Source organism: Agrilus planipennis, unplaced genomic scaffold (assembly GCF_000699045.2).
Source record: "Agrilus planipennis isolate EAB-ADULT unplaced genomic scaffold, Apla_2.0 scaffold22, whole genome shotgun sequence".
NCBI classification, from domain to species: domain Eukaryota; kingdom Metazoa; phylum Arthropoda; class Insecta; order Coleoptera; family Buprestidae; genus Agrilus; species Agrilus planipennis.
The window spans coordinates 1,867,815-1,881,916 of NW_020438874.1; the positions used below are offsets into that span (position 1 = coordinate 1,867,815).

General features: G+C 37.7%; 3 protein-coding genes across 8 annotated transcripts in view; all 3 read right to left on the bottom strand.

Moving 5' to 3' along the window:
- The window catches only part of LOC108740791 (glypican-6), a 50,200-nt gene extending 49,243 nt beyond the window's left edge, over positions 1–957 (bottom strand). The window contains exon 1 of one of the 2 annotated variants that reach the window (XM_018475270.2): positions 19–957. In XM_018475270.2, coding sequence (XP_018330772.1) covers positions 19–205 — 187 coding nt within the window. In that variant the 5' untranslated portion in view covers positions 206–957. The remainder of the gene's footprint in view (positions 1–18) is intronic. The other variant, XM_018475269.2, reaches the window with a different exon arrangement.
- A 723-nt stretch (positions 958–1,680) lies between these two features.
- Positions 1,681–4,536, bottom strand: LOC108740790 (probable ATP-dependent RNA helicase DDX23). 2 transcript variants are annotated; one of them, XM_018475268.1, is made up of 3 exons: positions 4,179–4,536; positions 3,896–4,115; positions 1,681–3,725 (listed from the first exon to the last, which is right to left on the bottom strand). In XM_018475268.1, the coding sequence occupies exons 1-3, from the start codon at positions 4,328–4,330 to the stop codon at positions 1,785–1,787; spliced, it is 2,313 nt and encodes a 770-aa protein (XP_018330770.1). In that variant the 5' UTR covers positions 4,331–4,536; the 3' UTR covers positions 1,681–1,784. The 2 variants fall into 2 exon arrangements, with proteins under 2 accessions (XP_018330770.1, XP_018330769.1); XM_018475267.1 differs by having other exon boundaries at positions 3,896–4,536.
- Positions 4,537–4,971: 435 nt separating this feature from the next.
- Positions 4,972–11,123, bottom strand: LOC108740794 (neuralized-like protein 4). Of its 4 annotated transcripts, none has more exons than XM_018475275.1 (16): positions 10,801–11,123; positions 10,625–10,726; positions 10,456–10,569; positions 10,124–10,401; positions 9,838–10,060; positions 8,742–9,615; positions 8,580–8,679; positions 8,253–8,437; positions 7,768–8,185; positions 7,381–7,622; positions 6,664–7,322; positions 6,418–6,603; positions 6,112–6,358; positions 5,922–6,005; positions 5,735–5,866; positions 4,972–5,610 (listed from the first exon to the last, which is right to left on the bottom strand). In XM_018475275.1, exons 1-16 carry the CDS (start codon positions 10,954–10,956, stop codon positions 5,366–5,368), a joined length of 4,245 nt encoding a protein of 1,414 aa, XP_018330777.1. In that variant the 5' UTR covers positions 10,957–11,123; the 3' UTR covers positions 4,972–5,365. The 4 variants fall into 4 exon arrangements, with proteins under 4 accessions (XP_018330777.1, XP_018330775.1, XP_018330774.1 ...); XM_018475273.2 differs by having other exon boundaries at positions 8,253–8,446; positions 10,801–11,116; XM_018475272.2 differs by having other exon boundaries at positions 8,253–8,446; positions 9,838–10,401.
- Between the last annotated feature and the right edge of the window lie 2,979 nt (positions 11,124–14,102).

The following is a 14,102-nucleotide window of genomic DNA, read 5'->3' on the forward strand; positions in this document are numbered from 1 at the left end:
AAAAAAAAAAAAAAATACCTGCGCTTATTTGAGGAGCGCGAATTCCCACGGCAACTATGTCCTTCATGCGAAAGAAATTTTGCACGGCGTCGCAATCGCTCGTTGAATTTGTCACAGTGCTACCGACCCTGGAGACGGAGACCACCAAGATCACGGTCACCAATCGCGCAATCACAATTTTTACCCTCATTGCACCACCGATCATTGTCACAGTCAATCAAGAATGCCGTGAGCCTGCCTACGACGGCAAACACTAGCATAACTTTCCGCAGTCACCTCCGCAACAATGCGCATTCCTCTTATATATCTATATATATATCTATTTGAGTTCGCACACCGACTTCTCCAGGCTCAACTAATGTCCTGTCATCCCCCTACTAAAAGAGAGGACCTCTTACCACGTCGAGCGTTCACGGCGCTCTTAGAATGCGATCTGGCGGCGACTCACGCAGCAGATCCGGCCCCAAGTCCGCCGGCGTTCCGTACTTTCTGTCTGTCTTTCTGTTTACATTTTTTTTATTTCCATGCGGCACAAAACGCTTGCGCATTGAGCAGTCTGCCTACAACTTTTGGAAAGGTGATATTAGATTTGCACCTGTACAACGTTGCCAACAGAATGCTCATTTTACAGCCGAAGGTACCTGTCCGATACCCAACATCATGCATCCAATTCAACATAGCATTCCTTAATGTTAATAATCCGTTTTATTAGGACATTTTTTGCTTTAAAACTCATAAAACGTCACTTCAAAGATGCCATTACATTACTTTCTTTTAACCGAAACTGCTTAAGTAACAATCCTGCGCAACTATGACTTAATCAGTATATGAGTATATGCAAGCGTCGGTTTCCGCGGCTAATCTTTATAGCAATAGCTGGGCTTTAACCGCTTCTTCATTACATTTCATGAGCATCCTATACCATTCTTGAAAGAGAAAACTTTCCAATTTCATTATAATACTCAAAATCGTGCACGAGACTTTTTGGTATTATTTTTATCTTTTGTTTTGTAAAATAGTATGATTCTTCAAAGCTTTAAGATTAATATTCTATTAGGTTTTTTCACTAACATGTAGGTACCTTTCATCTGATACCATTCACAAATGATACTCTCAAAATGCTCGTCTAATGGAATCTGGACTTTTTGACACAAAAACTTTACGAAAATACATGTACCCCTAAAGTGCGCGTTTTAGTAATGTATGCATGAACCCAATCATTCCGCACTCTTTTCTAATGAACGTACAATGTTGGGGCCGGGACCTTTAATTGGAGGTATGGTACATGTAAATCCGACATGCGCAAACACTTATAGCTACTAGTTAAACTACTTCTAAAATTAGTTACCTAGGAGTTTTTACTTTAGTTCTAATGTTAATTATCTTAATTGTACAAAAATTTAAATTATGACTTCCGCTGGGACAAAGCACTCCGGAGGTAGATTAGTTCCCCACCTCTACCTCGGGGAATGTCATCAAGAACTGCAATAGGGGAAGATGTAATATTTCAAAAGTTATAACGTGGAATGTTAGATAGTTGGGTTGTGGGAGGTTCTAGTTTTAGAGAAATGGAAAGATAAGTACAGAATAGGAAAGGGGGAGGTGCGTATCCAATCAGTCTTTGGCCTGATGATGATGATTATTATTATTATTAATTGTCTTATCTGTCAAATTCCCAAAAATAGTTAACATATTTATTATCATTTACTCATTTCAAAGAAATTAACTTAAAGTTAAACATTGTTCTGCTATAAAGTCTACTATTACAATTGTAAACTTTACTCTTATGCAAAAATCATTTCGTCCCTACGTCGTTTCGGTTGATTGCCTCTCATTTGGCATTCAGGATGATTAAGTAATTCGGGAGGGCAGGTAGAAACGGGAGAAGCCACTAACATATTCTTGAGGTCATGAAACAAAGCCGAATCATCCTGAGTAACAAACGACACAGCCACTCCAGTTTTTCCAGCACGCCCAGTACGCCCAATACGATGTGTATAATCTTCAATTGTTTTTGCCATATCGTAATTAATAACCATAGAAACATCCTTGATATCGATACCTCGACCAGCGACATCAGTGGCAACAAGAATGTCTTTCGCTCCAGATTTTAGACTGGCTAAAGCATACTCACGCTGTTCTTGACCTTTACCACCGTGGAGTGTACAAGCATTGTGTCCCAACTTTTCAAGTCCCTTGGCCAAAACATCTGCTCCTTTCTTTTGGTTGACAAAAATGATAACAGGAGGTTCTATTCCTCGTGAGAGATATTCCATTAGTTTCTTCCTCTTGTCTCCCTCAGTTACCAAATGCACTATTTGTTCAACACGGTCAACCGGTTTGCCTGCGCTACCAATATACACGACAGCTGGACGTCTAAGATAAGTTCTTGCAAGTCTTTCTACAGCTGCAGGCATAGTAGCTGTAAACATTACGGTCTGACGATATTTCTTTTTTGTGTTATAATTGGCGAGAAGTAGTTCTGAGTTTTCAGCTTCTTCTGTGTCTGGTTTTAAGTTGGTGACAGGCATGTAATCTAAAATCTTCTGTACATCAGGTTCAAAACCAAGATCAATCATACGATCGGCTTCGTCGAGAACAATGTATGTACACTGATTGAGTACCAAGTAACGATTCTCTAGAACGTCAATTAAACGACCAGGAGTTGCAATTACTATTTCACATCCCATTCTAAGTCGGAAACCTTGTTCTTCACGACTGAGACCTCCCACAACTACTACAGTACGAATGCCCAATGGGCCTCCAAATTTGACCGTTTCTTCTTCGATTTGTTGAGCCAATTCGCGAGTGGGGGCGAGAATTATGGCGTAAGGACCTTGGTCGGCATCTTCTGTTCTTTCAATTTTTGGAAGGGATTGTATCCATTGTAGCAAGGGGAGTAAGAAAGCCAAAGTTTTTCCAGAACCAGTTTCAGCCACACCAATGATATCACGATTTTGCATACCAATTGGTATTGCCTGTCTTTGGATGGGGGTAGGTTCTCGGTATCCCGCTTTATCAATTAATTCTAAGACTTCTGGATTCAATCCAGACTCTTTCCAATTACGTATGGGTTCGGGTATTCGACCGCCTTTAATGCTAATATTATAGTCCTCACGAAAGATACGCCAGTCTCTTTCGGTCATTTCAGCAACAGCTTTTTCAGACCAGTGCCTGTCGTCCCATAGTTGTTTTTCTTCTTTTCTGCGTACTTTTCTCAATCGTGCTTTTTCTTGTTGCTTTTCAGCTTCTGTTCTGCGTTTTTCTAATAATTCTCCGTAAAATCGACTTTGGTCACGTTTTTGAGCTTTAATATCAATTCCTGCCAAATTTCCTCGGCCGAAAAATTGAACTTGATGACGTTCTTTGTATAAGGGATTGTAATCTGTGGATGTGTCTTCAGCAGCATCCCAATCGAAAACAAATTTACGATCGTTAAGACGTCGAACGCGACGTTTCTTTTTTATTAGCCCCAAATAACGTTCGCGAATGGCATCTTGTTCTCTTTCTTTGTCTTTATCTTTCTGTTTATCTTCTTCTTTAACTGGGTCTCGATCTCTGGTTCGCTTTTCCCGATCGTCACTGCGGCTTGGAATTGGTGCCGGTAATTTTACCGATTCAAACAATTTTCGTTCCTCTTCCTGCTGTTTTCTAAGTTGACTGACTTCTTCTTTACGTCTTCTCAAGGCCTCCTCTGCCCGTTGTTGTTTTGTTAGGAACACAGGCTGTTAAAAAAAGAATACAGATTACTATCGACATCTTTCTAAACTTAACTTATTATTAGAAAATCTGTAGCAATATCAAGATATACTTTAAAACAGTAGAATAATTAATTAGAAATTTTGCAAATGATTCATTGTGAAAATGACAATGTAGTTGTAATTTATTGGATTACCTTGCTTTTTGCTGCTTCCTCTGCTTTCTTTTTAGCCAGCAACTCTTCCAAGGAAAGGGGTTCTTTTTTAGTATTTTCAGTTTTTACATCAGGCTTTATTTCTGGTTTTGCATCTGCTTTCATTTCTTCAACTTCAGGAGACGGTGACTGTTTATCCCTATTTCTCTTTTCGTCTTTATTATCTTTGCTGGCTTTATCCTTTTCTTTATCATATCTAGAACTATCGCGATCATACTTGTAATTCTCCTTTTCGTAACGTAGATCTTTACTACTTCCTTCATACCTGGAGCTATATTTATCTCTTGGAGATTTTGAACGATGGCGTTTGTGGCCCCTTTCTTTACTTCGTGACCTGGACCTTCGTATTTTCTTGTCGCGGTTTTCACGATCGGATCTGTCTCGACTGCGAGATCTTCTCTTTTTATCGTTTACCATTTTTATATACAAATGCTTCCTCACCACTAAATGCACATAAAACACATTTCCTTATTATTTAAATTCACTTTTGATCCGACATAAAATAAACAATTAAAAGCTGAATGTTTAATTTTATTTTAATTGCAAAATATGAAAAGTAATAAACGCTCATATAACGTTCTTAAAGATAGGCTAAGAATTGATTTTGTAGAGGTTATGGCACATTACTGTCAACATAGTACTGTTCATATAATAGCCAACCGTAAATTTTAAGTATTCATAAATTTTAAAACATGTACTTCTTTAATGGCCGACTGTTTCCATAGCAACGTTCAAATCCAAAAAACACCAATTTTGTTTATTTATATTGATAATTAGCTGTTTTTTAAAGGGTTTTAGCTTGGTTGACTTGAATACTTTCTTCTCGCAATTGTAGGTCTTACATGCTTTGTATGTTATTACAGACAAACCTATAAGCACCTATTTATCGCCAAATAACAGCTTAGAAGTTACACTATTTTGCGACTGAAAAATAGAATTTGTTATTTTTACAATAAACTATGTACTTGTAAGGTAATGATCAATTAAAGAACTTTTTTCTTTTTAAAATTGTGGTTTATTTTGTTGGTTGTATTTGGTTTTTAAAAATGAAAGAAATGTTAATATAAAATAATTTATTGCACTAAAATAATAATAAGTTATCACATGTATTCATATAATTAAACAAAGCATAAATATAAAAATGCATACAGATACTTCTAAAAATACAAAACTCGTCATGTACTTCCAGAATCTGCCTTCAGTTACATTAAAAAAGGAAACTAAAATACGCGCCTGAAAAGTTTTTACAACAAAACTTTCTTTTTGGAATCGTAAGAACAATTATTACAATTAATTAATCCATAATAATTGATGTAAAAAATAATGTACGACCAGGGAAGGGAACACGTAAAATTAGTAGCATGTCACAATTCGTAACGGCTGGCACTGAATAACTTAAACTACGGACTAGACATAATGAACTAGAAAAACGGAATTTTAGATATAACTAATTCATTTCAAATTGACCTTTAAAAGCAGTCCTTGCAATATGAGTGCTCCCGATTCTTTCGTGCACCATTCGGTACCATCTTGAGACACTGAATAAGCTCCAGGCTTGACCAAAAGTTCAAACATTGCATGAACCTCTTTGTTTTCCATGAGGAAACCTTCGGTCGTGCAATTTTCAAGAGTTGGCTTGAACAGAACTTGAAGATTGTCTTTCTTCTGACTGACTAGAGTGCCCCACTGTTCCTGACCTTTGGGTAAAAATAAATTTGATTAAATTTTGTATACAGAAGAACTTTATCACTTTACTACTATTATTTATGATTTTAAAATATTTACTTGGTTATTTTAATACCAAAAGTAAGTAAAACTTACTTTTTGAAAGCGGTTGTCCCCTATCTAATATGCTGCGAACAAAATTTAATTTTGTACAATAATATGCAGATTGCCATTTTTCAGTTTGTACTGCGATTGAAGTGAAATTATGAAGCGGAAACTTAACCCAGCCTGAAAAAAAGGAAACTGTTTTTGGAATTCATAATTATTAATTTAAAATTATTACCGATTAAAAATTTTTGTTTCTCTTCGATATTTTTGTGGCAATTGCTACAGTAGCAAACTGATTCGTCGCTTACAAAATACTGCTCTGTAACGGTAACAGAAATAATTTATAAATATAAGAAATTCATACCTTAATTATTAGGGATTAGTCAAACACTCACGATTTCTTGTAAAAAAAGTACCTATTTTACCTGGGAGAAACAACGACTTCTTTAAAGTTTCACAATCCTGCTTGTATATACAGGGCGAATTTTTCAGTGGTGTCGACACAAATATACTTTGACTGTTCTGGTTAGAACTTGTTGATGGACTGTCATCAATGCCATTTAATGGCAAAGTTAAATTAATTAGTGACCTATCCTTTTCACATAATTCAAGATTTGCTTTCTCGCATTCAATATTTTTCGGCCCTTCTTCAGGAGCATTTACCAATTTCACCTGTGACAAATGAAAATTAAAAGGAAATCGTTATTAATGTCTTTTTCTATAATTTAAACCTGTTGACACTGTCCATACAAATCGAAAATGGCATAACACTGCAATCCCTTTGGTAAATTCCAAGGTACTGGTTCTTCAGCAATACCATCTACTATGATTTGCACAAAACCTTCTTGTTCAGAATACTTAATTCCCACCAATGATCCAGCTTTCAAATTGGATAATTTAGTACAATTTGATTTTGCCTGGAAAAAAAATGTTTTTGATTGAATTCATTAAATGTGTACGTCAAAAAATAAACTTACTTTTGTCCCATTTATTGATATCCAGTCATTGGCAATGACACAACAAGGCCCTTTAAATGACAAAGCAGTCACAGGTAAAGATAGTCTTTCAGGATTAGTACAACCAACTACTCCTACTATAAGGGACGAAGACCATTTGGTGTCCAATTGTTCTAAAGAAATCTTAACAACCTGTTCTGGTTGAAGGGGGGGTTGTACTATAACCACACCTTGATTGTAGGAAGCAACACGTTTTGCAGACGTTTTGTCTCCAATAATATCAATATTCCTTCCATGATTATCGTGAAATTCGTACCAAATATTTGACGTGTCTGGTTGTTCGTTGTGTTCAGAAATTTCGCTTGGTGGTGCAGCTTGTGACTTTAACATTTCTTGTTCAAAAGCAAGCTCGAGACTATCTTGAAGGTGGGAATTGGTTAAAGGAGTGGGTGGCATTTTTCGACTGGTCACAGCAATGCTGCAACAGGAACCTTTGAGCTCTGCTACTACATAAAGTTCTCCCGAGATGCTAGGGAAAGTTAGGAACAAGGTATCGTTGACGAAGGCCTTAATGGTACCATCTTGGCATTTTTGGAGACCTAAATGATCACCTTCTCTTAACCATTCTAAACTGGGGGCGAACAACTGACAGGGTTTGTTTTTCACACGAAGTTCATTCTCTGAAATACGGACAAATTGAAAATACTAAAATTTATAACAATAAGTGAGACTCTTAACCTGTCATATAGCAAGCATCTTGAGGAAAGACGGTAATATTACTGACGGGTAGTGTCGTGGTGACTCCTAAACATAAAGTTCCTGCAAAATGGGACATGAGTGACATGATGGTTATTTCGAATACTTCGTCACAATTTAAAGGAGTTGAGCTAAAGACAATATTATGTTGTAGCTCTTTCCCTCTGATTGCTACCCTGCCACCTTCACTTATAACTACTCCCCTACCATGACAATCATGAAATCTGCAATTCCAAAAAGTCCATATTAAATGCAAGAAAAAAAATAAGGATTATTGAATGATTAGAAATAAAACTTTTAAGTATTCAAAAAATAGGTAATTGTTTGAAAATTTAGCATTTTAATAAATAAGAGGAGTAAAATTAGTACCTGTGCAAATCTGCTTCTGCTTTTTGCTGCAATATGCTGGTCAATTGTGCGGACGGAGATGTTTCAGAACAGGCCTCAGGTGGGATGACAGTGAACGGAATAGATGTTGATGTGCAGGAAATGCTTACTTGTGAACATTGTCCGTATAGGTCGATCACGGCATAAATGTTAGGATAGGAAACAACACAGGCAGGTCCCTGTGGTATACCGTCTTTATAAAATTCTACTGTTTTCTCAGCGGTACGCATAACTCCAATTCGAGCGCCAGTTACAAGAGTATCCAAATCTAAACTGTAATTATTTTTAATGGTGTATCCATTTTCCATGATACATGGTCCACTCAACATCCACGTATCCCTTGTTAGATCAGTCGCAGTTGTGGGCAAGTCGATTTCGTCGGGTCTAACAGCTGTTATACCTTCACAAACATACATTTTTTAACAGCTTTTACAAATTCAAAATATTTTCGCGAATTAAGGAATTACCTAGTTCAACACTGCCTGACCATCTCTCTACAATGTTTTCTAATACAACTTCAAACAGCTCTCCATCTCTTAATGGCCTACTCGAAAAAACTATTGCATCGTTAAATTCTGCTAAAGGTCTCGGTCTTAAGGCTGTTATCCCATTATTCACTATTCTAGCGTTTTTGCCATGCACATGATGAAATCTTAAATCACTAAAAATGCAAACACTGACACATAAAAAGCTTTACTCATCTTGCTACTTTAATGAGGTAATGGAAAAGAAATGATTTTTTCTATCGCATACATTGACCCTTTATTAATGTTATTAATAAAAAATGTAGGTACCTGTATAGAGTTGTGTTGGACAAACTGGAATGTACTGTATCTGGTGAATAAGTGTCCATAGTGTCTATAATTGTGGCTTCAACAGCCTGACCGTACAAATCTTTAAAAGAAAAAATGCAAATTGTATAACAGATATTTTAAATTAATAATATTATTACTTACCAATGACACCATAAACCTTTTCTGGTACATTCGTAGCTGCAGCTCCCTGATCAATTCCATTTACAAGAAAATGTAAAACTCCACTATCTTTTCTAATTACCCCTACCCTGTCTCCTACTTGTAGCCTGTCCAAATTGACTCCGTACTGTTCCAAAACAGTTGTACCATTATGCATTATTCCACTCCCTGTCATCATCCATGTTCCTGACCTAACGTTGGTCATAGTAAAAGGAAAATCCAAATCAGTAGGACTGTGTGTGGTTACACCGATTTCTATAGATCCAGCCCATTTGGTAACTACCCTTTCTAGTCTGACCTCAAATAATTCACCTGTTTTGAGAGGGCGACTTGTCAATACTACGCCATTATTAAAATCATCGGCAGCATTGGGCCTTAAAGCGGTTCTCCCCCCATTAACAACCTGAGCGTGTGCGCCACAATTTGAGTGGAATGTTAGTCTGTCGTAATAATCAGAAAGAAATTGCATTTCAGGGGTTGGACACCTTTGTTCACCTCTGTTGTTTCTTCTAGTCATTAAGTTTTGCTCTTCTCTTTCATCTCTTTCGACTATAGAGACTTTGATGGTCATCCCGTAGAGGTCAATGACTCCCCATACAGTAGAGGGTATTCGTTGGGCCGCGATTCCTTGGTCTAGGCCGTTTATGAAATAGTGCAGGTCACCGTTAGGTTTTCTCATCATACCCACACGATCTCCTTCACATAATTCATCCAAATTAAAGTCTCCATACTCCCTCCTTGTTCCCTTACCATTTACAAGAATACCACATCCCGACATCATTACTGTCCCACTGCGCATGTTGGTCATAGTAGCAGGAAACACTAATGTGGATGGATTATGTGTTGTAGCCCCCATCTATTTTGAACATCAAAGTTTCTTGTTATTATTTAAATGTTACTTTTTAATAAGTTGCATATTTATTTTTAAAAGTTACTCCGAAATTTTATTATTTTGTGAACACTTGACTTTTGTTAATCTATGTTCTATATTATAAATTCTTTCTAAGCTAAATTTACTGAACACTTTAATAATATCTTTGAAAGAAAAACAAAATATGGAAAAAAAATAATTTTAAACCTCTATACTCCCACTCCATTTTTCAACTAGTCTATCAATTCGTATTTCAAACAGTTCAGCATCTCGCAGAGGTCTATGAGTCATTACAACTCCATTATTAAATTCATCTAATGGTCTTCTTCTTTCTGCTGTTCGATGTCCATTTGTTAATTTAATAAGGCTGCCACAGCGTTCATGAAATCTTAATCTATCATGTCTAGGAGTCTCTTCAGGCATAGTTAGGCTGACAATAATTAACTCATGAAAATATATTATGAAGAATATACAAAAATAGTTTTTCAAGTACCTAACATTCATGTCCATTCTAATATCCAAACTATTACTACTACTAAGACTTAGCTCACTTAAATCCGCCCCTAATGTAACATTAAGGATGTCATTATCAATGGCTAAAACTGAGCTACCGCTGAGACAGTCATCATTGTTGTGCTCTCTCAGAATTGGACCAGTTATGGTAACTTGAACACACTTGCCATACAAATCAACTACACCATACACTATGGAGGGCAAATTATCCACTGCTACCCCTTGGGGTTCTCCATTTATGTAGAATATTAATTCACCCTTAAAACCTCATTTTTCAGGAAAGTATTCTTTTTCAATAATAAACATTACTACCTCCGATGTTCTTAATAAACCAACACGGTCATCTTGACCTAGTCTATCCAAATCAGCTCCATATCTTTCAACAATTAACACCCCATCTTTTAAAATTGATTTGCCTGCTAGTATCTGCAATATGACAACTGTGGTCATGCATTAATTAAAATTAAATCAAAGTTTTTACCCATGTTTTAGTTTGAAGTTTTGAAGCACAAGGAGGAAATTCAAAATGCAATGGATCATGCTCTGTCACCCCTATTTCTAAAGTACCAGACCAAGATGAGACCTAAAAATTGTAGGTTAAGTTTCAGAAGGTGGTAATTTATAAATTAATGAAATGCTAAAAAGAATTATGAGTACCATTCTGTCAATTCTAACTTCAAAAAGGACATCATTAACCAGTGGTTCTGCTGTAATGACCAGTCCATGGTCGAAATCTGAATCGTTTCTGACTGCTGTACAATTGTCATTTTCTAAAGTAATTCGTTCCCCACAACGGTAGTGGAAATATGCCATTTCTTGAATGAATTAATTCATTGTATATATCATATTCTGTTTTCAGTACATACTAGCCATTTGTAAACAAATTAATTTATAAGGGAGGGTAAATATTTACGATCGACTTTGACAAACCATTTTGATTTAGGACTGACAGCTAACAAAAACAGTGTCCTGTATGCCTCTAATGTTGATATAAAACGTCACGGTATAATTTCAGTTGCTAGAAAACACGTTAGATGCCTGCACCACCTCATTTTAAAAGTAAAATAAAGTTCTTGTAATTAATTTAAAAGAGCGCAGAATGGATGATCAAAATTTAAAAATAATTTAATTTAAAGTAACTGTAAATTGCGCAGCCTGCCTAATCCAATCTTTTAAAGAATGTTAATCTTTTTACAACAACTCTGTTTTTATTACGTTTTGGGATTATTACAAAATAAACAGCTAATTAGAAAACGTAAATATTTAATAGAAAATATGTTTTGCGCTATATTATTTATCAGTTATTACACTGCTATTTATGAACCGAACGATATTAAAGGGGATCAATTGTACACAAAACTTACATTTTTAATTTAGTCCTTGAGGAGATAAGTAATGTTTATAATAATAAATAAATTTTTCATAAAATCCTCAATTTTTCCAGCCTTTTTGTCTACATAGAAAAACGAATGTTATGGATTTTTGTGACTTTCAAATTGTATAACATTTGAATTTGAATTTTTCGGATCTATTAGAAACAAGATTTCGGTTCCTCAGATAGATTATATCATCGCTTTCCCGAACTTCAGAATTTTTATAGTCGTTATGTACAAAAGTTTTGTTTACATTCTTTGTTTTAAAATTTCAATAACTCAGAATTCTGCATCATTTTGCTGATAACATTCATGAGATTTAATATTATCTAATGCTAAATCTAAATAGAAAATAAAAGTGGCTTGTTTATAATATAATAGGCGAAATCTATAGTCTGCCAGACGATTCCTGTTTTTCTTTTTTTTTTTACGATTGTTACGATTTCAGCTTTAATAATCGTAAGTATTCAACCACGTATTTTTTTGTACATTTTTGTGCTATGGGAGCTTGAATAGTTTTCATCCCTATCACAAAGTGAACCTTTAGGGTTCAACCACTCCACCTTCAGCTTATGTTATATTGACTATGAAAAATGCCGTTTTTATAGTTAGATACAAGACAGTTGGTTTTCACAGATTTTTGTCTTCACAAAACTCTTGGTATTTTTTCTAATCAAGACGATAATTTCATGCTACATGGTACAAATTATTATTAAAAACTGGTACAAATTCCGAAAAGTCGGGACCTAATTCTATTTAATACCGAAAAAAACATTGTTGCCGTCCCTATATTTGCGTCGACTAGGGTATATGGTCCCCTTTGTACTCCCCACGCTATGCCACTCTTATTTTATTTATTTATTTATTTATTTATTTATTTGAAGTAGGCAGCAGTTTCAAACTGGTATAGTAGTCTACATTTCAGAAAATACAAATTATAGTGAACAAAACTGTGTAGGAGATCATTTGAGAGGGGGGGGGTCCTGGCAGCTCATCTCGTAGATCCAAACAGGTGACGGTGCAAAGACGCCTTGAAGACATCGATGCTCGGGGCCTGGGCTATGCTCGCCGGAAGAGAATTCCATGTGGAGATAACCCTGTTGCCCAGGTGGTACTCTCGGTGTTGCGTTTTGAAACGCGACACGTTCAACCTCAGATTGTGACCCCGTTGCGACGTCGACCTGAGGAAGATCTTCTGCAGGTCGGAGGCACGGTACAGACCGTGGAGGATACGATAGGTCTCCGTGAGGTCAGCAAAAAGGCGCCTGTCTGCCAGGCTTTGCAGCCCAAGCCGTCTCAGGCGCTCCTCGTATGGCAAGGACTTCAGTGCTCTGGGTATCTTCGAAGCGCGTCTCAGGATACCCTCCAGAGCCTTGATGTCCTTCTGGAGGTACGGAGCCCAGACAGTGGACCCGTACTCGACCATCGGAAGTACGTAGGTGGTCAGTACATTCCGTAGGAGCGGGATGTCCACCTCCACAACGGCTTTGCGGACACGATAGAGGAAGGAGTTGGTTTTCTTTACTACGGCGGTGGTTTGTAGGTCCCATTTAAGATCATCAGACACGATGATGCCTAGATCTACCTGAGAGGTAACAGGAGCCAGCGCCAGGTTTCCAAGATGGTATACCCTGTGTGGGTTTTTCTTCTTCCCTAGGTGTAGGACAGTGCACTTCCCCGGGTTGAGCGGGATCATCCAATCGTGGGACCACAGAGCCAGGTTGTCAAGGTCCTGCTGGATGGAGTCACCGTGGGTCAGTGGGTTCCCATAAATCTTATTATCATCCGCGTATGCCTGGTGCTGGGATGTTGTTCGCACGTGCAAGTCGGATGAGTAAAGATTAAAAAGCAGGGGACCAAGAACAGAGCCCTGGGGAACCCCACTCGGAGCCGACCTAGAGGTGGAGAGACGGTCACCAATCCTTGTCTGGAAGGTCCTGTCACGTATGTAGGCCTCGATCCAGGCAAGAAGTTTGCCCCTGATTCCCAGATGGTGTAGCTTCTGGAGCAGCCGTCGTTGTGGAATCTTGTCAAAAGCCTTCGAGAAATCGAGGTAGACAATGTCCACAGGAATCCCAGAGTCCACCGCTTTGGCCCAATCGTCCAGACAAAGAAGCATGTTGGAGCTGATCGAGCGCCCAGGTGCGAAAACGTGTTGTTGGGGGGGAATGATACATAAAAAATCGAAACGTTTTTCAGTAATTTTTGGAATAATTAATTCCTTCAATTTTATTAGTAGATACTAATTAACATCCATAAGAAAATGGAAAATGTATGTTTTCGGTAAAAACGACGTGTACATCAATATCGCATGTTGAAGTCGACGGCAGGCGTCTTGTTCAGGCGTTCGCAACCTCGTCACAGTACACGGTTCAGCCACCACCAGCCACCCCCGACCCCTTGGCCATCCGCGGCCTCGGCTGATTATCGAGGCAAGACCGCCCGCTGCTGCCGCCGCTTTGCCGCACGTTGTCCGTCGTTTCTGCCTTCCGCCTCCGCACTACTACAGCCAACGAAGCGGAAAGAGCGTTGGTGACGGCGGCGGCGGCAATAGAGGGTTGAGAGCGGAGGCGGTAACAGCACCAG